Here is a 24,532-nt window from a genome sequence, read left to right as displayed (position 1 = left end):
TTCTCAAGGGCCCACAACCTATTGGTGTGAAATATTAACTTAATACGCCATTGCAGACACAAGTCAGACAGGTGGTGAAGCTCACTGTGAGTTGTCCATTCAAGGAGCAATGCTGACTTGATAAATGATTTCCTTACACCTTCTCTCCTGAGACCCAAGCTTTCATGTGTGTGCTGGGTGCCTGACCCTGGGTTTCCCACAGCATCTCAAATGCTCATCAGAAATTGGACTCATCATTTCTTGCTCCAAATCTGGTCTTCAAATTATGTTCCCTCAAATGAGGCTCCCATTCACCTAGCCTAGAAACTTCGACCTCGTCTGAGGCACCTCCTTTCTCAGTTCTCAAGCCTTTAATTTGTTCCTCATCTCCTCCAGATTAGACTAGACTCTTCCAGGACTCTTTCTTTATTCCTGAACAGATTCGCCTACATACATTCCCAGGCTTCTCCAGCATGCCCTTCATGCTGCCCTAGAATTATCTGAACAGAGTTCAGGTTTGGTCATGCCCTTCTTTTGTGGTTTCCCTATCGCCTGCAAAGTAAATTCCACACTCTTCAGCGTAAGATTCAAGACTGTTCACCATAGGTCCTTGTGTCATTGATTGGGAAGTATTCATTCAGTAGAGATAAGAGATACAACTAAACATGACTTAAATAGTGAGAAATACTGCCAAGAAATCCAAAATTTTCAGGATCAAAGACTGATTTATTCAGCAGCAAAGCACAAACATTCAGGAGTTTTCTGCCCTTTCTGCCCTTCTGCTGTGTTGTCCAAGACATGTTGGCTTTTGTCCTCAGGCTTGCCTTCTCTTGAACCCCACGGGGCTGCTGTGGCTCCGACATCACGTCCTCCCACATATAACCATGCAGGAAAACATACATTCCTTCCTGTGCAGGAAAACCAGCCCATGAGCCCCTAGCAGTTTTGCCTTACATCTCACTGACTGGAATTATATCATACGCCTTAGCTACCAATCATGGGCAAGGAGGTAGAATTATGGTGTTTGGTTCATACAAGTAAGTATTCACACCTTGAAATCAGGGTTCTTCCCACCAGAAAGAAAGGAAGTGGGGGGTTGGTTGCAGGGGCCCATGTTAGTATCTGCCAGGGTTTGGACTGAGCCATTAATCCCACCCACACCCTACTGGCCCCTGGCCACCCAGTGCTCTCCAGTCTCAGAACCAGCCCTGTTTCCTTCCCTTGTGTATTTTCTCTTTCCTTACCAGCACCCGCAATGCCTTTCTCCGTCTCTAGGGGCACTGGGCGCCTCGCTGCCTGGGACAGCCAGCCGCAGGAAACTGTGCCTTAATAGTGCACGCCTCGCTTTTGTTCCAGCCCCCATCACAGTTCGACACAGAACTTGCCCTCCTGTAGACCGTCGGGCCCTTACTTAGCTGGTCTCGTCCTTCCCACGGCCCTCCTCACCGTGCCTGGAACAGGACTGTGATGTTTGACAAGTGACGCGGCCTGAATGACCGTTCCCCGTGTTCGACTTGCAGGTCTGCACCGCCAGCGTCGTCCCCCAAGACGGTGAGCAGAACGGCCTTATGGGAAGAGTGGACGAAGGTGTGGATGAATTTTTTACCAAGAAGGTGACCAAAATGGATTCCAAGTGAGTTCAGAGTCATTCCACTAATACTACTTCCTAATGCACATTTAAATTATTAAGTTGCCATTAAATTCACCATGCCAGGGCTCGTTTATCTTATTTATATGACGTGGGATTGACTCTTCTGATGGTTTGCAAAACGTGATCTCAGATTCTCAGGCCTCCACCCCAGACCCACTGAATCTGAGACTCTGGATATGGGGCCCAGCAGTCTGTACTTTTCTAACCCTTCCAGGGTAAACTGAGGCATGCTGAAGTTGGAGAACCGTCGTACTGATCTAAAATAGACCATAGAACACACGGGCTTTCTTTAAGGTCTTTACCACCGGCGCCTGGATGACTCTATGTCAGGGCAGTGAACTTCGGCAGCTGATGTCACTTATTTATAAACTCTCCTGGCTCAGAGTTTAGTGCATGGGGGGCTTCAGCAGGCAGTGTCCAAGGAAGTTGTCTCATTTTCTTATTCTTAAGTGCTGTTTCCTTAAAAGGCCTTTTAGGAACTTCTGCTGACAGCAGTTTAACCTGGAACACTTCCAGCCGTAAGCAGGACTCATTCCGAGTTCTTTAATCCCCAACCCAAATGCAAACCTGTCCCCAGACACACTCTTACCGTGGACTTGTGTCTGAGCCACAGCGGGAAGCTGAGGCTTGCGGGGTGGGGGCCCGCACAGGGAGGGAAGACACGGGGCCAGTCTGTGGATGGACGGGCCTTCTCTTGCCTCAGCGGATGGTGAGGTGGAAATGAGTGGAGTGTTTCTGTCCATGCCAGTGGAGCTTACTGCACATTGGAAGCTTCAGGACCTGCTTGCTTGTCTTTGACCCTGGCCTTGAATTGTGGCATCCTGGGCTCCATTCCCGGCTCCATTCTTCTCGAACCAGCCTCGGTATCATTCATTCTCTGAAGCTGTCTCAGGATGGCTCCGTCCCCACCCCCCCAGATTAATTGCTCTTTCTCTGCCACTGACTTGAAACTTTTTTTTTTTTTTTTAATTCCCTGCACCCATCTGTTAGAGTGCACACAATCCTCTGAGCGTTTCTTCTGTTTTAAATTTTTTTACGGTACGAGGAATGGATGGATGCATTCTCAGTGTAAAAGACTCAGACAGTCCCGACGTGCCAACCTAAACAGAACGGAACAGGAGAGTCCTTTTTCAGGATGGGCTCTCAAGTCATCCATCACCAGAGAATGCCTGTTCTTCGGAAGCATCCCCCAGGCCTTTCTGTTCGTTGTAACTTGAGTGTCTGACCCTGCCTGTTACATACAGTCTGCCTTCGGTCACAGTTGGTGGGATGAATTCGGACTGTCTCGCCCTGTATCCCTATAAACCACAGACCCAGTTGCAGGCTCACCGCCTCCCAAACTTCAGAAGGTGATATGTTGTTGGTGGAGAGGTATACGCACTCCTGATCTGAGCCGTTCACACCCGCCCCCGTGTGATTTCCTGCATCCTTATGATGCCTTCTTCTGTGATCGGCTCTGGAGGAAAGTTAGGCATGTTTTTAGAAGGTATAAAATCTACTTTCTACAAAGATACTGCTTTGGGAGTAAGTAGACAGAAATAGAGATCAATTTTCATCAAATGGTGGAATCTACTAGAAGTTTTGATTTTTTTTTTATATCTTTTTGTTGTATAAAAACAGACTGTCAGTTTGATATGTAAAGGGCTAGGCACGGGTGGAATCTGCAAGCTGTATGAAGAACGTTTGCAATCAAAGTTAGAAACGCTCTTAGTTTAAAATACCAGATGTTCTACAAGACTCTCCCCAAAAAGGAAAAAAAGAAAAGAAAAGAAAAAAGAAAAAAACAAAGGAACTCCATTGTTTCTTTCCCCACTCCCTATTCCCCAGAGGCAAATCATTCCTACGCCTTTCGCTGCTTATTTTTTATTTGTACTTCCATATTTTTTAATCACATTTTTTTGCTATTTCCTGTTTTTCAGTTTTAGGTAGCAGGCACGACTGTTAGCTCCTCACTGTAGAGGATGACAATTTAGCTCTGATACCCTGGACCCGACTGCCCCACCCCACACACACACACTTTCTCTCTCTCTCTCTCACACACACACACTCTCTCTCTCTCTCTCACACACACACACACTCTCTCTCTCTCTCTTCCATGTGAATGTGCACAGCTGAGGTACACCATCTTCTGGTCTGCTCTCCTTCATGGTTTTTTTATGTTCCCTACAGTTCATAATCATCCCTTTTGCGTTTGCTGACTTTTCCGTAGTCCTGTCTCTGCCATTCCCATACGTCTCCAAGAAAATTGTAAACCTCCTCTGCATTTGCTCAAGTATTCTCCGTGTCATTTCCAGGGACGGACAGATACACTTCCTTCACTGACGCCTGACCAACTCTCCGGCATCTGGGAGCAGCCTCTGCTGTCCCTTGCCACCTCCTGTCTTGGTCTGCTGGGGGCTTCCCCTTGCCACATACTTGTGTCCTTTTCCTGTGTCCTTTGGCCTTTGTCTTCTTCCTTTCCTGACTCCCTCATTTTGGTGGATGGTCTCCTCTGGTTGTCTCCTGAGAAGGGCATCTTGGGAGACTCATAGATCCATCTTTCGTTTTGATCAACAGTGTGACTACATACAGAATTCTAGATTGAATCCATCCTACCAAAGAGTTTTCAAAACCTGGTCCCGTTCTCTTCTAGCTTCTAGTGTTACTGTTAGAATCTGTCTGTCGGGGAGCAAGGATACCCTGTCCTCTTCAAGATCCTTCTAGCCAGACAAGAATCAAATTGACAAAATCAAATTAAATCAAATAAGAATCAAATTGACAAAAGAAAGATAAACAGGAGAGAATCCAATATCACAGTGTATGTACAGGGAAGCCTCACAGAGGAGAAATGCCAAAGACGGTCAGGCCACATGAGGCGGCATATATGTTGTTTTGAGCTGATGAGAAGGGGACAGGGGTCTGGGACTTCACCGGGAAGGAATGCAGTTCTCAGGAGAGTGAATGTTTGGTATACACGGAGGACCTTGATCCAACAGGCCTTGCTAGGGTCCTCCCTCGTCTACCACTCCTGGTTCATGGCACACAGTGTAGTTCCCGAAGCCGACAGCTCTTTCCCTGGACCAGCTCCTCTGTCTAAATTCTTTTAGGCTGTCAAGGGAGATGGAAGCAGCTTTTCCTGAATCAGCTGGATTTTGATGACTTTTTCACTTAAAATAATCTTCATCCCAAAGCAGCCCATCTTGAGGCAGGCTGCTCTTGGCCCGAACAAGTCTGTTGTGCTCATGAGCCTGGATCCTTTCTTACTTGTTTTTGTGTTTACTCTTTTCTGGAAGCATTTGGGATTTTCTCTTTGTTCCCACAAATTTATGATGATGGACTCTGGGTAGGTTTTGTTTTGTTTTGTTTTGTTTTGTTTTGTTTTGTATCCATTTGCGAGGCACTAATGAGCCATTTCAACTGGAAAATTCGTGTGCTTTGGTTCTGGAATTTTTCTTGAGTTATTTTTTTCATAATGTCTTCCCTTCTTTTTTCTCTATATTCTTTCTTAAAACATCCATTATGCAACTTACGTGTTTCCTCTATGAATCCACTAGCTTTTGTTTTGTTTTGTTTTGTTTTGAACTTTTGTCTCTTGTTTTCTCATTCTTTTTCCTGCCCCCTATTCCTTACCATCTGGGAGATTTCCTCAGCTATAACGTCCAACCTTGGTTTTATACTCCTGCCATCACATTTTCCTGTTACACTTGTTTGATGGCGCAACAGTATTTTGCTCTTTCCTTTGAAATGAAATGGAACACTAGTGAGCTTGGAAGGTGGTGTCTTAGAGGCAGTGAGGCTCTAACGGGATCCCCAGAGGCCAGCAAGAGGGAGGCCACGGCGGGCTGTAGGGAAGGTCAGAGTCCCGTCCTGGTAGCATCTGCGAGAAGCCGGATCCCACCAGACAGGCCCAAGATGGCAGCGCCACAACCGGAAACCCTGCTTCCCCACACCAAATAATAAATATTGTACTCTCTTTTTAACAACTGCACATAAAAGGTAGAACCCCAAACCCCTGCACACAGCTTGCTCTCTCTTAAGCTTATCTACTCCTATCTTAAAACTATATTTTGTTTTTGTTCTGTTTTGTTTTTTTAAAGATTTTATGTTTTAAGTAATCTCTCTGTGGGGCTTGAACTCATAACCCTGAGATCAAGAATTGCCTGCTGCATCAACTGAGCTGGCCAGGTGCCCCTTGAGTGGGTATTTTTGGTTTAATAAACCTTCCCATTTGTGTTGCTTATCCACCTGTGTTGTGTGTCTGTCTTTGAATTCTTCTTCATGTTGAAGCCAAGAGCATTCCGGGACATCTTTGGGACAGACTGGATCAGGAGCCCAGGGTCTTCCCAGTTCACGTGGCAGCAAGTGGAGCCTGTTGTCTGGTGGACTTCAGTGTAGGGTACCCTTCTTGAACCATTTTGTTGGGGGAGGGCCTCCCTGACTATCCAAGTCTTTGAGTCTTTTCTCTTGAGCTTGTTGGGAAATTTGACCCCGTGCCTAGAGGGTGTAAACCTGGCCCATGTACGACCCAGAATGAGGGAAGGAGCCTGGGAATATCTTTGCCCCAATATGCAGGCTTTCTTATGATTATAGGGGAGGAAAAATAATTTTCCCTCTACCCTTCTAGGTTCCTGGGTGAGATACTTTTATAATGAAAGACAGATTAACAGGAGAAAAACAGAAGTTCACGAACATGGATACCCTCTATATACATGGGAGAGACCCAGAAAAACGGAGTAGTTCCCCAGAACGGCTCAAGCCACCACCTTAAAATACTATTTTTAGCTAAAAATAAAAGAAAGATGTTGGGATGGTGGGCAGGGGACGAGTGTGGGGAGGTTACCAGGAAAAGGACTATAACTGTGGTAAGGGTGATATAGATTTAAGTCCATACCTTCCCCATTGACAAATTTCTAGAGATTGTTATCCTTTCCCTGCTATTGAGAAGAACACGCCCTTACAAATGGACATTTCTCTTATGAATGGCTCTTCCGAAAGGGCAACTTGTACTCAGTTTTCAGAGCTGCTCCGGTGTCTGCTATTTCTTAATCAGCCTAAAATAATCCTTACGCCAGGGGTCCCATGGTCTGCAGCCCCCCACCTGAACCCCCCCTGTTCTCACGATAGCACATGTGCCTCAGCTGTCCTGCTGGCCCTCACCCTGCCCGGTGGGTAAACTTGGGCGCGAAGGGGCAGTTTTGATCTCTGGTTTGGGGAGAGGATCTGATGGTTTGGCGAATGGACTTCTGGCTCTCTTCCTCTCTAGAGCTCCTGCTTCCCTTCTGTTTCCAGAGGCACCGGGAGCCTCGTGCAGATCCGCTGCCTCTTGTCTCCCCCACCAGCACTTCAGGGGGCGGCTTTCCACGTCTGTTAAGTCCGTTTTAAGTCAAAATTTCTCTTGGCTCCCAGACTTTGTTATTTTGCCTTTCCTCTGCTCTGGGGCTCCTGCCTTTATTTTTTTCTTCCCACCTTTGGTCATGATTTCATGGGGGACTCAGAGGAGCTAACGGGACCGGAGTCCGCCAGCTCTAAATGAAAGGCACCAGGGAGACCTCCCATTGACCCCTTGGACTTGCTCTTTCCCCTACCCACCCCACCCCCATTCCTGAATATTCTCTTTCGTTCCTGAACTTGACTCTTGCGTACAACGCTCTGCCCAAGCTCACCGTCCCTGCTGCCTCCTCCAGTGGTGGTCCCTTGAGGCAAAGACCCACATCTTCGTTTGAGTGGCGCACCATCGGTGGGATTTCAGATGTGATCTAGCGATGACACAGGGATTGTAGGTGGCTGTGGGGACGGCCGGCCCTTTCCATTGTCAGTCACACTAAATAAGGCCATCTCTGTCCTGTGTCTGTGTGGAGCCAGCTTTGCTGGAAGGTCTTACAAGTGGAGAGGCAGTTGACCTGAGCGTTAAGATTCAAAAGCACCTACCCTTTCAGGTTCTCCTTCTTAGCTGGTGGTGCCTTCTCCTCCTTACCTGCGACTGTGACAACATTCCCCACTTCTATTTATCAAGGGCAAAGACTCAAATTCTTCAACTGCTTTAGAACGGCTGCCAGGGCAGCAGCAAGCTCCGTGTTTGTATTTTGACTGACTCTGGCTAGAACTTTAATTGCAGCAGAACCCACAGTATTTGTTCTTTTTGAATCCCAGGAGATCATCTTCAAGAGGCTCTGAGTCCCACGAGCTTAGCGAGGGAGGAGATGAAAAGAAAAAGCGAGACTCTCGGAAGAGCGGCTTTCTCAATTTAATCAAGTCCCGCTCCAAATCGGAGCGGCCTCCCACGGTCCTGATGCCGGATGAACCGTCCTCGCCAAAAGGGGCCGTCAAAAGTCCGGCCACGGACACCCCCAGAAAGGACGCTAAGCCCGCGGAGCACAACGGCAGTTCGGAGCGGACAGAGGAGCTAAAAACCCCCGACTCCCTTGAGGAAGGTCAGGGGGAGGACCTGGGCAGGGTGGAGCGGAGTGATGGCAAGAACAGCCCGCAGGGCGGGCGAAGGTACGGCATCCAGGTGATGGGCAGCGGCCTGATGGCGGAGATGAAGGCCAAGCAGGAGAGGAGAGCGGCCTGCGCACAGAAGGTGAGGCTGGGTCCCTTCTGACTCGGTTGTGTGGCTTCGCCCCCTCTTGGTGTTCATTGGCGAGAGAGGTGCAGAGCTAGCCCATTCTGTTCAATACAAATCCAAAACCAAAAGCCTTTATCCGAAAGAACCCAAAGCACAGATGACGATGACATGGCCAGCTTTTCCCTCCAGCGCGAGGGTCCGCTCTTCTGAGCCACAGCGTTTGAAGGTAAGTTGTTGGCCGAGAGTCTGCCGGCCTGTCCCCACCTGCGGAGGTGCTTCCTGTGTGAGTCAGGAGCCTGGGACCCCCAATGACTGGAAATGCGCACAGCTGGGGAGAGCACCAGTCAGTTGAATCCAAGATGAGACGTGAGCGTGACCAGAAACAACGGATAGAGGCTAATAAAGATACCGAAACTGTGGGGGTGCCTGACTGGCTCCGTCAGTAGAACATGCAACTCTTGATCTCATGGTTGTGAGTTCAAGCCCCACGTCAGGTGTAGAGATGACCTAAAAATTTTTAAAAACCTAAAAAAAAAAAAAAAAGAAACCAGATTCTAATCATAGAAATAGATCTCCTTTACAGTCTTCTCAGAGTTCCACTTTCCAAACCTAAAAATTCCTTGCTCTGTTTCAGATTTTAACGTCAAAAGGGAAAAAGAAGTAAAGGTGTTCTGTTAGAATTAATTAAATTCTTGACCATTGAGATATATTGTGGATTGCTTCAAGAAAAGCTTGATCGTTTCAAAATTGCCAAGTCCTCCCAAAATCGGACTTAATATATCATTTATCCTTCGCACATCTTTTAAAGTAGACATTGTGGTGTTTTTTTCCTTCCACGATCTCTCCTTTCTCTTGTAGCTACTTGAAAGATTATAGCTTTATTGTGATCGCTAAGATCAACATACCCACGGTAACCCGGGTTTTGGGTTTTGCATGTGTATCTGAGCTCTTTTTCATCTACGTAACTGGTTTCCCCAAGAAAGAAAAATTGCTCATCTGTCTTACTTGAAGTATGAGAATAAATGGTTCACCCCAATGAACCGCTGATTTTTAGAAAGTTACTAGTAAACTGTATTATATACCAAGGTGTGGAGGGGTTTTATATGGCTTAACAGCTGATTATTTTTTCATTAAATCCTGCATCCCACATGACTTTACAACTGTTTGCCATAGCTCTCCTACCAGCGCAGTAGTTACCCAGCAATTTTCTCATGACAGATCTCTGCTAACTTACTCATTGACCCTTATGGAAGGCTGAGGAGGGTGCAGAGGGCGGGACAATTTAACTGTATTCTGCTAATTCACTGGTCAGAGTTCTGAATAAGCACTGTGACCACATCACTGGTGAGTCAGACGCCCAAGGAAATGTTTAAATTTCAATCCATTTTATAGAATTTCTTACAACAAGGAACTGCTGTTTTCACTAATGAGCTGTTTATTTTATTACTGTTTTTTCATGGATGAACAGCTGCTTTTTGGTAGAAAGATGGGCCGTGCTGGAGGGTTTTTTCCATGCGTGTTGGATTGGATACATAAATTTACTCGGAGTGACAACATTCCTGTGGTTTAGGTCTTAGGTGTTGAAGGCTTACAGTAACGAGCTCCTAGCGCCATCTTGTGCCTATTTAGAACAATGTCACGTTGTTCCCCAGAGATGGGGACCCCCATCTGGTTGACCCCAGAGATGTCATGGGTTCAGTTCCAGACCAACACAATAAGGAAACTATTGCAGTAAAGCAAGTCAAATGGATTTAGGGGTTTCCCAGTACATAGAAAATCATGTTTATACCATACTGTAGTCTGTTGAGTATGTGACTGTCATTGTGTCTAAAAAAGCCACTGTACCTACCTTATTATTTTTAACTATTTTATCGATAAAAAATACGATCATCTGCGCTTGCTGGTGGGGGGTCCTGCCTCCATGTCGATGGCTGCTGACCTATGAGGGTGGCAGTTGCTCCAGGGTGGGGCTGGCTGTGGCAGTGTCTTAAAATAAGACAGCAGTGAAGTTGGCCACATTGATTAACTCTTCCCCTCACCGATGATTTCTCTGTAGCGTGCAATGCTGTTGGACAGCATCTAACCCACAACAGAGCTGCTTTTGCATTGGAGTGAACCCTCTCAAACCCAACTGGTGCCTTCTCAACTAAGTTTATGTTATAATGTAAATCCTCTGTTGTCATTCCAATAATCTTCACCCCGTCTTCCCCAGGAGTAGATCCCGTCTCAAGAAACCATGTGCTTCGCTCATGTGTCAAAAGCACATCCTCATTCGTTCAGGTCTGATCCCAAGATGGCAGCCACGCTGTCTCCTCTTCAGGCTCCCCTCCAACTCTCTTGCTGTTTCCACCACACCCGCAGGGACTTCCTCCCCTGGAGTCACGGACCCTTCCACATCCTCCACGAGGGTGGGAGTCACCATCTTCCAAAGTCTGTTCATGTTGGTTTTTTGACCTCTTCCATAAATCACACATGTTCTGAATAGCATTTAGAATGTCATATCCTTTCTAGAAGGTTTTCAGTTGACTTTCCCAGACCCATCAGGGGAATCACTGTGTATGGCAGCATTAGCCTTATAGAATGAATTTCTTACATAGTAAGACTCGAAAGTTGAAAGGACTCCTTGATCCGTGGACTGCGGAATGGATACTGTGTCAGCAGGCATGAAAACAGGCAACCACAGTGCGCTCTCGGGTGACCTTGTGCATTGTCAATGAGCAGTAATGTTTTGAAAGGAATCTTTTATTCTGAGCAGCAGGTCTCAACAGTGGGCCTAAAATATTCAGTAAACCATGTTATGAATGGATGTGCTGTCCTCCAAGCTTTGTCAGTCATTCATTTCTAGGGCACAGGCAAAGTCGCTTGAGCACCGTTCCTAAGGGCCCTGGGAGTTTCGGAGGACTGAGCATTGGCTCCAACTTAAAATCAGCGGCTGCATTAGGCCCTAAGAAGGTCAGCCTGTCCTTTGAAGCTTTGAAGGCAGGCGCTGACTTCTCCGCTCTAGCTGTGGAAGTCCTAGATGGCATCTTCTTCCAAAGGAAGGCTGTTTGTCTACACTGTCTGTTTCCTAGTGTAGCCACCCTCATTAACTCTCTCAGCTCGATCTTCTGGAGAAATTGCTGCAGCTTCTCCGTCAGCACCTGCTACCTCACCTTGCATTTTTCTGTTCTGGAACTTCTTCAACTTCATGACACCCCTGCCCTCCGCTAGCTTCAGACTTTTTATCTGCAGCGTCTTCACCTCCCTCAGGCCTTCATGGAGCTGGAGAGTCAGGGCCTTGCTCTGGATGAGGCTTTGACTTAAGGGTAGTGGTGGCTGGTGTGATCTTCTTCTGTCCAGACTGCTCAAACTGTCTCCACGTGAGCCATGTCTGTTTTGCTTTCTTTTTTTTTTTTTTTAAGATTTTTTATTTATTTATTTGACAGACAGAGATCACAAGTAGGCAGAGAGACAGGCAGAGAGAAAGGGGGAAGCAGGCTCCCTGCTGAGCAGAGAGCCCCATGTTTTGCTTTCTTAACCATTCATGTGTTCACTGGAATAACACTTCTCATTTACTTCAAGAACTTTTCCTTTGCATTCCCGACTTGGGTAACTCCTTGGCACAAGAGACCTGGCCTTGAGCCTGTCTGGGCTTTCGACATGCCTTCCTCATGAAGCTTAGTCATTTCTAGGTTTTGGTTTAAAGGGAGATGTGTAACTCTTCCTTCACTTGAACACTTAGAGGTCGTTGTAGGGTAATTACTTGGCCCCGTTTCAGTATTGTTGTGTCTTAGAAATAGGGAGGCGTGAGGAGATGTGAGCAGAGGGAGAGAGACGGGGGAACAGCCGGTTGGTGGAGCAGTCAGAACATGAACGACATTTATCGATGAAGTTCACTGCCTTATTTGGGCACAGTTCCTGGCACCCAGAACAATTACAACAGTAACATTGCAGATCACCCTAACAAATAGAACAATCACGAAAGAGTTTGAAATACTGTAAATTACCAAAAGGTGCCACAGGGACATGAAGTGAGCAAATGGCTGTGGGAACAATGCCTGAATTGGAAATTCAAACTGGTCAGGAATGTTCTATCAGAATAATAAAATAATAGGAAGGGTTTTCAAAAATTAGTTTAAGGGACAGCTGGGTGGCTCCGTTAGTCAAGCATCTGAGTCGTGATTCTGGCTCACGTCATGATCTCAGGGTCATGGGATTGATCCCATTGGGCTCTGCACTGCGCAGGGAGCCTGCTTGAGATTCTCTCTCTGCCCCTACTGTCCCTCCCCGGCCTCATGAACTCGCTCTCTTAACAACAATCAAACATTAAAAAATTAGTATAAAAATATTTTCCCCTAAAATGACTGTATTCTTCATAAAAGCAGCATAAGCCCCATTGGTCAGTATACTGCTGCTAAAATTTATGGTGTCTTCACTCTTGAATAATTTTCTTTACACTCTTCACATTTAATACATGTATTTAAAGGAAAAGAGCCGTGAATGTGAACACATGGCACTTCTCTTTTATTAACCAAGGCGAGTAACAAGTACTGAATGCAGAGAGCCCCCATCTTTTCTTGGGGGCCACCTCCTCAGCTGCTGGCACTCAAAGACAATGGATGTCACAGTATCTTATCCTTATTCCACCCGGTCGCTTTTGATACCTGTTAACTACCTCAGAAAGCCGGGAAGGAGAAAGAGAACACAACTCCTCGGAGTATATATTAAATGGAGGAAGCGGGGCACCCGAGTGCAAAGTGTGAGGAGGCCCTGGCTTTCGGAGCCCAGCCCCGCGCTCACACGCCCGAAAGCCAGTGTCCCCTTGGACTCGTGTGCTGGTGGCTTGCTAGTCGCAGCCTAGTCCTGGCCATGGTTAAGCAGCACACCTTCTTACCTGTGTCTGAGCACAGGAGCACGTGGCCCTGCCTTCTGGAGGCCAGGAGATGGGGGGCGGGGTGCTGCTTAGGCCCCGCCTCTGGGCGGGGCTCTGTTCCCGGGCTCGCGCGCCCCCTGCTGGTCCAGGCGGGGACTTCGTGCCTCTCTGCCCCGTGGGATCCGAGGGCTTGCCTGGGACCCTGGAACCGGGGCTTCCTTTCCTTGGGAATCCCGTTTCCTCCGTGACGCCAAACAATGTGCGCGTTCTAGCCATGGAACCTGTGTGCACATTCCTCCTCGGAGACCTGCTAAGCCGCCTTCCGCAAAGGAGCTAACGTCGTCGTGCTGAGGGAGCCTGGGACACCTGCGACCTTGGGGTCGGGGCCGTGGGGTGGCGATCTGTGCCAGGGTCTGGCTGTGGCTGACCGGTACATGTGGTAGATGAGGCAGCTCTGATCTGAGTTTCAGATAACCTCTCGTAGAGCATCACAAATAGTGAGAAGCTGGGAAGCGGCAGCCACTCTGTGCTTCTCAGTTTGTTGGAAGTGTGCCCCCAGCGGGAAGTGACAGGCCAAAGGTCATCAGCCTCCCGGTCTACCTGCCCAGCTGCGTTGTGGTTTTGAATGGGAGGCAGATGCAGATCGTCTTTGTGACTGGGGAACTTGGGCCTTATTAAGCCAACCGTAGATGTTTCATTTCAGGTAACTTTTTGGATCTAGGTGTCGCCCCCTCCCCCCCTTTTAGGTGGGCTCTCTGCACCGCAAGGAAGAGGCGGAGGCCTAGCTTCATGAGTTCCTGCTCCTTCCCTCTAACCTCACCCCCTTTTGCTATCACAGACCCCTTTGCCTGGAGCTCTGGGGTCTTTTTCTTTTTGAAAGTCTTTTATTTTTGCGAGAGAGAGCCTGAGCAGGAGGGGCAGAGGGAGAAGCAGGCTCCCCTGCTCAGCAGTGTGGGACTCGATCCCAAGACCCTGAAATCATGACCTGAGCTCAAAGCAGACACTTAACCCGCTGAGCCACCCAGGTGCCCATTTTGGGGTTTTTACAATTAATTCTGTTCATCCATGGCCAATAGATTAAACAATATATTTGTGTCCTGTAGTTTGCGTCAGTGGCAGGGCAGGCCCTGCTGGCTATGGGTCCCTTTTTGCCTATCTTATACAGTTAAGTTGAAAAGGTTTCCACTACTTTTTTTTTTTTTAAAGATTTTATTTATTTATTTGACAGAGAGAGATCACAAGTAGGCAGAGAGGCAGGCAGAGAGAGAGAGGGGAGAAAGCAGGCTCCCTGCTGAGCAGAGAGCCCGATGCGGGACTCGATCCCAGGACCCTGAGATCATGACCTGAGCCGAAGGCAGCGGCTTAACCCACTGAGCCACCCAGGCGCCCTCCACTACTTTTAAAATTTGATTTGGGGAACTCAACTTGGAGAGAGGGTCCGTCAACTTGCAGAGTGTCCGTGCCCCCGCTGCCTGGAGCATCAGGGGCTGCGGAGCCTGTAGAGGTATTCCCACAGAAAACCCCCACAGGAAACTGGAACTGTCCCCAAGCCTCCTAGCTTCCCCTGAGCCCCGCGCACCTGTCATCCCAGGGGAGCATTCTGAGGAACTGACCACCCTCCGGACCCCAGAGCCCCAGCTGTGAACACAGAACAGAACCTGCTCATTCAAGCTTTGTTCCGGAAGGCAGCTAAGGGAGACAGAAGAGGTGGGACACAGTCAGTATGAGAGTAGTAAAGGGGCCGTTACTTGTTGTCATTTATGATCTGCTTATGTTCTTTTTCTTACATCTTAAATAAAGACACACTTTCCTGGGACTGTGTGCTTGAATTTTTCAGAAGCTTGGGAATGAGGCCATCTCTCAAGATTCCTCCAGCCTGGCCTTGGGCAGCACAGAACGTCTGGATGGAGGTGGGGCAGGTAAGACTATCACCCTCTAAGGAAAAAACACTTCCTGTCTGGTTCCAGGAGTCACACATGATTAACAGAAGAAATATTAGAATGAGAGGAGAATGGGGCCCTGTGTCGTGGATTGTCACCTTTCCCCTGGATGCCATGTCGCTCTACCTGGGCCATGTCTCCCGCCCTGCTCGCTGTGTGCCGGCACAGGGCACCTTCTCCAATTTCCCAGAGGGAAGAAATGTCTTTGAGGAAAACTCCCAAACTGGGGGCATCTGAGGAGTGGGGGAGGACGGGGCAATGTCTAATGTGTCTAATCAGCCACACTCAGGAGGTGGAAGGTAGCCCATTTGTTTGAGATGAAAGAATGTTCTTTCAGCATGAATGTCCACTACCCTTTGGTCCTCTGACTTTTCAGGTGTAGTAAAAGAATAAGACATGCTTGAAGGGAACTGAAGAGTAACTTACAAATGACATGTCAGAAACCTGGCTTTGCTGCTTCAAAGTCCTGTGTTGAGCTTGGGTATCTTTATGTAGGAGCTGGAAGGTAGCTCATGTTCAACCAGCCGGGGTGGGATGAGGATGACTTCCAGAAGCTGTTTGCATGATTGGGAGGTTCTAAGTAAAAGGTTCTGGACATCAGTGTAGCTCTCCTTGCTGGGGACCCATAGCCAGACCCCTACCTGCGCATGATTATCCAGAACTGAGGCACCTGTGGTTGGTCGTTCCTGTACCTGCACCTCGTGCCACATCTGAGAAAGAGCTCAGTGCTTCCAATGCCTTCAGCCCTGCGTGCTCTCCGTCCGAGGCCGTTTGGCCTGCAGGACACGGACATGCTTGAACTTGACGCTTGCCATCTGTGGAATAGTCAGGAGCGATCAGAAGAGCACCACCAAGTTCATTGCATTTCCACAAAGAAGTGTAGTCTTCCAGCGTGTTCGAGTCTACAAGCATGCTGGAATGACGTGCTTCCATATGGAAGTACCTGTGATGAGAAAGTATGGGAGAAGATTACAGCAGTTTGTACCAGACCTCTCCTGGCTGTGAATGATTTCTTCATAGCTTCATAGTTTCTTTCTCCTCCGAGTTTCAAGTGTGCTCTTTGTCCCCATTCTCATCGCAGTGCCTAAGCTACACCCAGGTGTCGCGGAGAGCCGCTTCAGTGTGGGAACACCCGAGAAGAACGCCAAAGCGGAGCCCAAAGCGGACGTGGGCCCCAGGTCGCGGAGCTCTTCCAGCACTCCAACTAGCCCGAAGCCCCCGCTGCAGTCCCCTAAACCCAGCCTGGCAGCGCGGCCCACCATCCCACAGAAACCAAGAACTGCCTCGCGGCCGGGTAAGGTTCTGCTGGGAAGGGGATGTCCCCCGGGTCAGGCGGTTTCTGGGGCTCCCTGGATTGCGACTCCACCCACAGTTCGGGAGCTGCCAGTGATCATGGGCACAGGGGTCTGCAGGAGGGCTCAGAGAAACCTGCCAGCAATTTCAACAGGGACAAAGGCTGAAGAATTTCTATTCTTTTTTTTCTTTTTTTTTAAAGATTTTGTTTATTTGACAGCGCAAGCAGGCAGAATGGCAGACAGAGGCAGAGGGAGAAGCAGGCTCTCTGCTGAGCAAGGAGCCCAATGCAGGTGCAGGGCTCGATCCCAGGACCGTGGGATCATGACCAGAGCTAAAGGCAGACACTGAACCCACGAGCCCCCCAGGCACCCCTGACGAGTTTCTTTATTCAACACCCAGGCGCAGGGCCTCAGAGACTACCCCTGCCTTCAGGCCACAGATTAGAGGGCCACACGAGAGGGCAGCCCTGGGTTGCGCTGGCCCATTGCAGGGTCTCACTGAGCTTCCTGAGAACGGCCTCAAGGGTCTCCACACCCTTCAGGAGGCCCCGCATAAGGATGCAGGCCGTAAATAGGGAGAGCCTAAGTTCTCCTCTTTTTGCCCCATAGTACGTGAAATATTTTGGGTTTAGAACAGGGCTTAGCCATCCATGGGCCTGTTTCTGTAAGTGAAATGCTGGCGGCATGTGGCCAGGCCATCTGTCTCCATATTATGTCCCGCTGCTCGGCGCTCACACGGCAGAACAGAGCTGTTGTTACCGAGGCCGTTTGGCCTGCAGGCCTGAGATATTTACTGTTTGGCCCTTTCCAGAAGTTTGCTGACTCTTGTTTAGAAAATCTACTGGTAGAAGAAACTTAGAAATGGATTAGACTCTGCCTTTTTTTTCTCTCCTACAACTGCTCTTCCCTCGCAGGCTTTTTTTTTTTTCTTTTTCCCCCTTTATTCTTTTTTTCTTTTTTTTTCTCTTTTTTCTCTCTTTTTCTTCCCCCAATGGCCTACTATGAGAATTTTTAAACATTAACAAAAGTAAAATGGATAATGTAATGAACCTCATAGAACCTCTTCATTGTCTTCCCTCGTCGTAAGTAGGCAAGTAAGGGTAAAGGTGCAGCGGGTCAGAGTATCCTCAGCACCGCCGTCCCCGCTGATGTTAACCAAACACCGTGTCAAGCGCTGTTCTAAGTGTTTTACGTTAGAACTCCGTATGTCCCCACCGCACCTGTGGATGGTGAGGACCCTCAGTTGGACAAGTCCCACAGCTGGTGAGCAGCAGCCAGACGCTCGGACACCCCAGGGTAGGCATGGGTGCTAGAAAGAAAGACACGCAGCTCACCACAGTCATTCATCCACAGGCAGAGGACTGGGTGCAATGAGAAAAAAGGCAGCGTCCCACGCACCTTCCACTGTGGGGAATTCCACTGTGGGGACTCATTCCACTGTGGGTCTTTTGTTCACCAAGCGGCCAGCTGGTTAATGCTCACCGGTCTCCACAGCCCATTCATCCCTCAAGAAACCCAGTGCCTGGTCTCCAAAGCACAGCCGCAGAGGGACCCTGGGGTCACGTCAGGCCTCTGACCCTTGGAGCAGGTCTCTTCGAGCATCCTAAGTCTGCTCAGACCGTTTTACAGACCGAAGTTTGTTATGATGGGAAACACGGAACATTTCTTGGTGCGCACAGAGTATTGTTATAATATAAAGAGTGCGGAGAATGAAACCAAAAAATAATAATTGGAAGAATTGTTTTAAATGACTACTCAAAATCAGGCCGGTATTTTCATCGACAAGGTGTAGCTCTAGTCTGTGATAAGGGAACGGCTCTTACAAAACGGACCTAACTCGTACAGTACTTTGGCTCCTCAGTTGGGAATTCTGAATGTCAGATTAGCTGGATTCTGGGTATTCTGTCTCAAGGAGCTTCTCTTTTCAATTTGTTTGTTCAATGTGTTCATTTGTTCTTTAGCACTTACTGGATCAAGACTTGACGTTTGCTTTTCTAGCGCTTGAGAAGTCAGCAGGCACTTCCCGGTCCGCTCGTTTCCTCTCCACAACCCTGAGAGACTGTTCGAGCAGGGAGAGCTCTTTCATAGCTCTTCATCCAGTGGAGCACGTAGGAGAGTTGGATCGGAAGTAGAAGGCTGAACAGAGCCTGACTGAAAATTGTCGTCTTTGTGCACGCACGCACACATGCCGAGTTCGGATAGCTTTGCCAGCCACAGAGCAGAGGCAGGAGAGCGGTTCAGGACATCCTTTCAGTTCAAGTGAGAGAGTACAAACTTTAGGATGAAGAGACTGGCCTGCACATCCTAGCAACGTTGTCGTTTTCTTTCAGCAGGTCAACTGTTAATGTCTTCATTTGTACAGGGATCACCGAAGTCCTTCTAAAAACATTTTTTTTTCTTAAGATTTTATTTATTTACTTGAGAGAGAGACAGTGAGAGAGAGCACATGAGCGAGGAGAAGGTCAGAGAGAGAAGCAGACTCCCCATGGAGCTGGGAGCCTGATGTGGGACTCGATCCCGGGACTCCAGGATCATGACCTGAGCTGAAGGCAGTTGTCCAACCAACTGAGCCACCCAGGCGCCCCACCGAAGTCCTTCTATTTCTAAAAGTCCGTGATGCCAAGTTATACTTAGTGGTCTCGGTCTATATAGGTGCGCGCACCCAGGTTCCTACGTGCATATGTTCGTGTGTATTTCATGACCGCTTCACTGGACTCCGCAGCAGGTAGAAGAAGGAGAGTTATCAATGTCACATGTTTGAGGAATATCCAGCCGCCTCTGAGTCTGAGGCAAAAGGAACATGGAGTTCACTTACAGCATAATTTTCAAATACCAGCTCATTGAAATCCTGTGTCTACAAGATAAATTCACATCTGTGATTTTTAGAGATTTTAACCTTTCCTAAGTTTTAATTACTTTTCCCCCTACTGTTTGTAGATGTTGTCTGCAGCAACACAAAACTTGGGTTTTGGCCAAAAAAGTTCTACAACGCTTTTTTAAAAATTACTGGCCGTTCGTATTTAAAGATTAGCCTGGCTTATGTTTTCGGAATCCAGTCTGTGGAACAGTTTGATTCATGCATTTGTGTCTCTCCAGAGGACATCCCAGACTCTCCATCCAGCCCTGGCTCCTCTAAAATCGCTCTTCTTCCGCCTGTCCTGAAGAAAGTTTCATCAGACAAGGAGAGAGATGGCCAGAGTAGCCCCCAGCCTAGTCCCAGGACATTTTCCCAGGAAGGTAAGAAATGTTTCCAGTACATCCGCTTTCTCCAAGGAGAATCCTTTCAAGAGAAGGGAGTTAATCTTGGACTCAACTAATACCTTAGAGTTTAAATCAGCATCCCTTGGACTAAACTTTTGGAACCAGAGCAGTTTTCTCATTCAGAAACTTGAATCGACATTTTTGATGTCCCTGGATCTTAATGAAAGACCATACACAATGAGTGAAAATATATCAGACACCTGAACCCAAGGTTTAACTTCTTTATAATCACTAGGTGCTCCTGCACGGGCTCCCAGCAGGTAAGGAGTGCCTTAAATACGTTGTGCCTCATCTCGGGGACTTGTAGACCTCTAGGTCCCATTATTTCCCAGAAAAGCTCCCCCTGGTTGTGAATGATCGCAGGCAGCCCCCGCAGGCCCGCGAGACCTGGCAGCTCCTCCTAGCAGCTTGCTCAATCATGAGGTCATGCATTCCTTATTCTCACAAGTGTGGCACCTGCAAGAACACCCTCGGGAAATCATTGTCCCCAGTTGGCTGCACCTGATTTGCTGGGGTTGGAGCAGAGCAAGATATGCCCGGACTTGGCTGCCCTCTCCCTGATCAGTGGAGGCGAGACGTGTTCGGCAACGCACCATTCCTCTCCGCCGCCCCTCCCCACTTCCCTCAATCTGTTAAAAACACTATGGACGGTTGGGTTCTGTCCTTCATACAGAGTAATATAATTGCTGTCTTGAAGTCCCCACCTGTAAGGACATTCCAGAGCCACATGAGTCATCACGCATGACCAGATGGCTCCTGTTATGGTTTGAAGCTGCTTGGTTTTCTTTTTTTTTTTTTTTTTTTTTTTTAAAGATTTTATTTATTTATTTGACAGAGAGAAATCACAAGTAGATGGAGAGGCAGGCAGAGAGAGAGAGAGGGAAGCAGGCTCTCTGCTGAGCAGAGAGCCCGATGCGGGACTCGATCCCAGGACTCTGAGATCATGACCTGAGCCGAAGGCAGCGGCTTAACCCACTGAGCCACCCAGGCGCCCCTCTGCTTGGTTTTCTTGTAGAGGCCTGATGGCTGTAGAATTCCTTGACCCTTCAGGCTCTGACATCTTCTCGCCCTGGCCTCTCTTCTGTTGTTAATGGTAGTCTCGTGTTGAAGTTAATAGAAAGTATTTCTGAGTACTATTTTTGTGGCTTGGGAGAATAATAATAATTCAGAAAAAAAAAAAAAGAAAAACATTGCCTGCTTTCTCCTCTCCGTTCTGGGGATTCATTTGGTGGGTACAAGCTTCACCCGCAACCTGTGGGCTATAAATAAAAGAAGGTAGAGTTTTGACCAAAGCTGATAGAACACTCATGTCAAGCAGAGCACTGAAAGCCATGAGAGGTAGCCGGTGCCGAGAGTCTGTTTACATGGAAAGGACAAACAGAGTTTGCTGTGATAGCCGTAGCCCTCGGAAGTCTTGGCGTAGAGGGCAGAACCTTGGCTGGTGGCCGGTCGGACCCATGAGCCAGCAGCAAGCGAGCAAGCGTCCCGGGCAGCCCCTCCCCCACGCCTACCCTTGTCTTCCCTTCTTTCTGTGACTGCCGACTTCGCATCGTTACCTGTAAGGAAGTTCTGAAAATTGCTTCACTTTTATGAAAAGCTATGTGTGCTAGGTGCCCGGACGACGAAAACAAGGCCGTGAGGAAGCCACCAGCCTCCTGAGCTGAAAATGGGTGTCATGGCGCCCCTGGTTCAAGTGGGTGAACACCAGCGAGCCCTTGCCTGCCCCGGGTCCCTGAGCGACGTCTTTGCCCCTCAGACATTCCCGAGCTCTGGGGTAGATGTTTGACACCCTTCCTCATTCTCCCTCGAGAGGGAACAACGAGGGTGATGCATGCCCCCATCTTTCTAGGTAGGGCTGGAGAGTTTTCCCCGGGGGATCCACAATGAGTTAACCACAGAGATCACCGTGGTTGTCACTTGGTATTGGAATTGGACTGAAAATATGCGTGCATCTGAGAGGAGTATGTAAAGTCTGCCCAAGGTGATAAGAGTCCGACCTGTTTGTTTATCAGCTCCCCAGCTCTGGCGGCCCAGGAATGATAGCCGCTCGCGAGCCTTGTCTTTTTCTTTAGAAAATACTCCTGATGTTCTCATTCCTGTTTTCTTGTGCATTATTCATGCTGGTTACTTCATTTCCTTGTTCTGTGCCTCCCTTCGGACTAGCGTGCCCAACTAATTTCTGAAACAGGTAAATTGCTATGATTCTTCTGGTTTGTTCCATAGTGAATGTGATTTTCGTTAATCCATCCTGGAATCAGAAGTGGTAACACGGGGGGCCTTTTGTTAGCACCCCTGGGGGGGCAGACTCAGAGCTCACCTCATGTTTGCACCACATTTCCATAATGTTGGCTGTTGAATTCTGTAGGTGATGGTGTATCTGGGCAGGCCCAACACTGTAGGTTCCTTAAATCCTAAGTGGGGTGGGGTCTCTGATATTTAATTTTTCATCCTAACAGTCGTTAACATTCTTGTCAACACAGTGATGTATTTGCTAATATAAAGGGTAAAACGAATCCCTTTTCCTCAGTAGTGCAAAGAGGAGATTATTACAAAAGACATTCAGATCATGACAGTGACAAGCCTTCCAGTGGAGGGAAAAGATCTTCAAAACTGTACTCCACCATTGCAGAAGAGGAAGTGAATGCAATTGGGCACAGGAAGTCACAGCCAACAAATGGTTAGAGCCTTCGGTTATCATCCCTCGCTGACCCAAAGCTTCCGGACTGGCACTAACAAAACTGAACTTTAATTGAGTAACTTCTCTCCCAGGACCAGTCCAGGGATTAATTCGGACAACTGCTTTTTTGTGTGTTTTTTCTTTTTCCTAAATGGCAACAGGATGGTCCTTCTCTTTGGAGTAAAAAAAAAAAAAAAAAAAAAAAGTATGAACTTAAAAATCTAAAATCAGACACCGTCAGGAGGAGGATCAAGTTACTTTGGAGTAGGGTGACTTGTCCTTTCAAAATTTTGTGACCATGTAGGTTCATTTTTATATTTGGGGTCATACCTCCTGTTGTCTCGATCTCTCTACTCTTCTGTTAGATTGTAATTGGGATTGGATCAGAGATTCTGAGAGTAACACAGTTTCTGCCTTTCTCGAGTATTGGCCGTAACACCTTACCTTACACTCTTTTGGGAAAGGAGCCATAAAAAGCCAGGACTAAATGCAGACCTCACACCATGCCCACGACCTCTCCTGGGACATTTGAGGACCCCTTAGGGAGACAGAAAAAGTACCAATTAACTTTTCAACTTCTGAGAACAGTTTATTCAACTTTACAACTCGTTGGCACCTGTCTTCCGTTGGACACTATGGTAAATGGTAAACTCTGCCATGTTCAGTGCAGCTGAAGAGTCCCAGGAGACAAAAAAGGAGACAGATTTCCAGTCGGCTTTAATCTCCAGCAGGGGCGATGTTAGAGCAAGCATAGCTGATCCGGAGAGGAGACGTGTTTTCTGTGACTCAGTACTGATGATCTTCCCGGCTGATCACTTTATAAACTTACCTGGAAAAATCTGAAAGGGCGTCTTTGTATCATAAAAGAAAAAAAGATATATAAAATATCCTGATAAGTGAGATTCCTTGGAAATACTTTTTCCCTTGAAACAGGGCACTTGTCTTCCTGTAAAACTCTATGGGGCAGTTAGCATGTGAGTGTGCTTAGAGTCCCAGTGATGAAGGGCACGGCCCGGCCCCTCACAGCCTTCTTAGCGCCCTGGACAGCAAGCCAGTGGGCATGATCTTATTATGGGGCTCTTTTTTATTGCAAAAGGAGAAGCCATTTTCGAACTCCAGCACTTCCTTAACTGATAGTCTGACTCTCGTGACCCACCCTCCAGCTTAACAACCCACTGAGTCCCCTACGATGGCTCAAATGGGGACCACTGTCTTTGAGAACTTCCCTTGACAGAGGCTTAAAAACCAAAACAACGACAAAAAAGCACCTACGGTGCCCCATGGGCAACTACCTCTGGAGCCAGCTTTCTTGGCCAATGCGGTTGGATGAGCCATAAGCTCTGACTTGCCTGGAGATCTGGCACACACCAGCTAGATGCTGAGGGGACCAGATGGAGTGAAGGACGCTGTCCACAGCATAGGTCACATACGAACGTTCTGCCTGGGCCAGCAGGTAGCACGTGCCCTACCTAGAGAAACTTTTAGAGGATTTCCTGAAACTACTAGGTCAACCATACTTCAATTAAAAATTTAAAATACATAAATACCAGTGATGCCCCAGACACTACTGTGGTTGACCCTATAATCAATCAAACAAACAAACACTATGACCCATTGTTTTTGTACATAAAGTCTTATTGGCGCACACATGGATTTCCTGTGTGTTTGCTTGTAGACACATCCTTACGATAACTTACAATAGACACGTGCTTACAATAACTCTTCTCTCTGTAAGAGATTGCATCTGATATTTTCCAGAAAATCTGTTCAAGCGATAGAAAAATTACATCAATGAATGCCCAAGACATTTTCTGAAGAGAGGTAGAGTTCTTCTTAGAGTCTGTTGAAACAGGAGCTCTGTCTCTGTGTGACCTCTTCTGATGAGGTTACACAGATGTTTCTAGAGTTTGAAAATTTGCATTTGAACTATTGTATCAGTTGACTTCTCTCAGGAAGAAGGCACCTTGAGGTGACACATTGTCCCTGCTTTTGAGAAGCCACTGAAAACACTTCACACAGCACACACACCGAGACCGCCCCCAGGACCACACTGACCCTGCAGGAAGGCCCTGAGATAGTGAAAAGAGGCTGATGACAGGCATAAACCAAATCATAGGAAGGCAAGGAATTCTGTGCCCTTTGCAGATTTTTCCATGACCTCTTCAGCCTACAGTCCTCACCATCGTGGGCTGCATCCAAGTTTCATGGAATTCAACAGGACCATCTTGTATTTGCTTTTCTGCCTCAGTTTCTTGAAATATGGATGGGAACCCCCAAAAATGTAATTTTTATGGGAGCTTCAATTAAAGTCCTTTAATGTCAGAGATTTGAAT

At 47.7% G+C, this 24,532-nt stretch overlaps 1 protein-coding gene across 8 annotated transcripts in view; it reads left to right on the top strand.

Annotated features, from left to right (window-relative positions):
- Positions 1-24,532, top strand: part of CARMIL1 (capping protein regulator and myosin 1 linker 1) — a 298,433-nt gene that overhangs the window by 268,568 nt on the left and 5,333 nt on the right. For 2 of the 8 annotated variants that reach the window (XM_059399577.1, XM_059399575.1), the window contains 6 exons: positions 1,500-1,612; positions 7,760-8,189; positions 14,864-14,945; positions 16,048-16,260; positions 19,358-19,498; positions 22,050-22,199. In XM_059399577.1, the coding sequence (XP_059255560.1) occupies positions 1,500-1,612; positions 7,760-8,189; positions 14,864-14,945; positions 16,048-16,260; positions 19,358-19,498; positions 22,050-22,199 (1,129 nt within the window). Of the gene's footprint in view, positions 1-1,499; positions 1,613-7,759; positions 8,190-14,863; positions 14,946-16,047; positions 16,261-19,357; positions 19,499-21,685; positions 21,711-22,049; positions 22,200-24,532 lie in introns of those variants that run through there. The other 6 variants (XM_059399579.1, XM_059399578.1, XM_059399581.1 and 3 more) reach the window with 5 other exon arrangements.

Source organism: Mustela nigripes, chromosome 5 (assembly GCF_022355385.1).
Source record: "Mustela nigripes isolate SB6536 chromosome 5, MUSNIG.SB6536, whole genome shotgun sequence".
Taxonomy (NCBI): Eukaryota; Metazoa; Chordata; class Mammalia; order Carnivora; family Mustelidae; genus Mustela; species Mustela nigripes.
The sequence above is the reverse complement of the archived record's forward strand: the minus strand, read 5'-3'. Positions and strand labels throughout refer to the sequence as shown.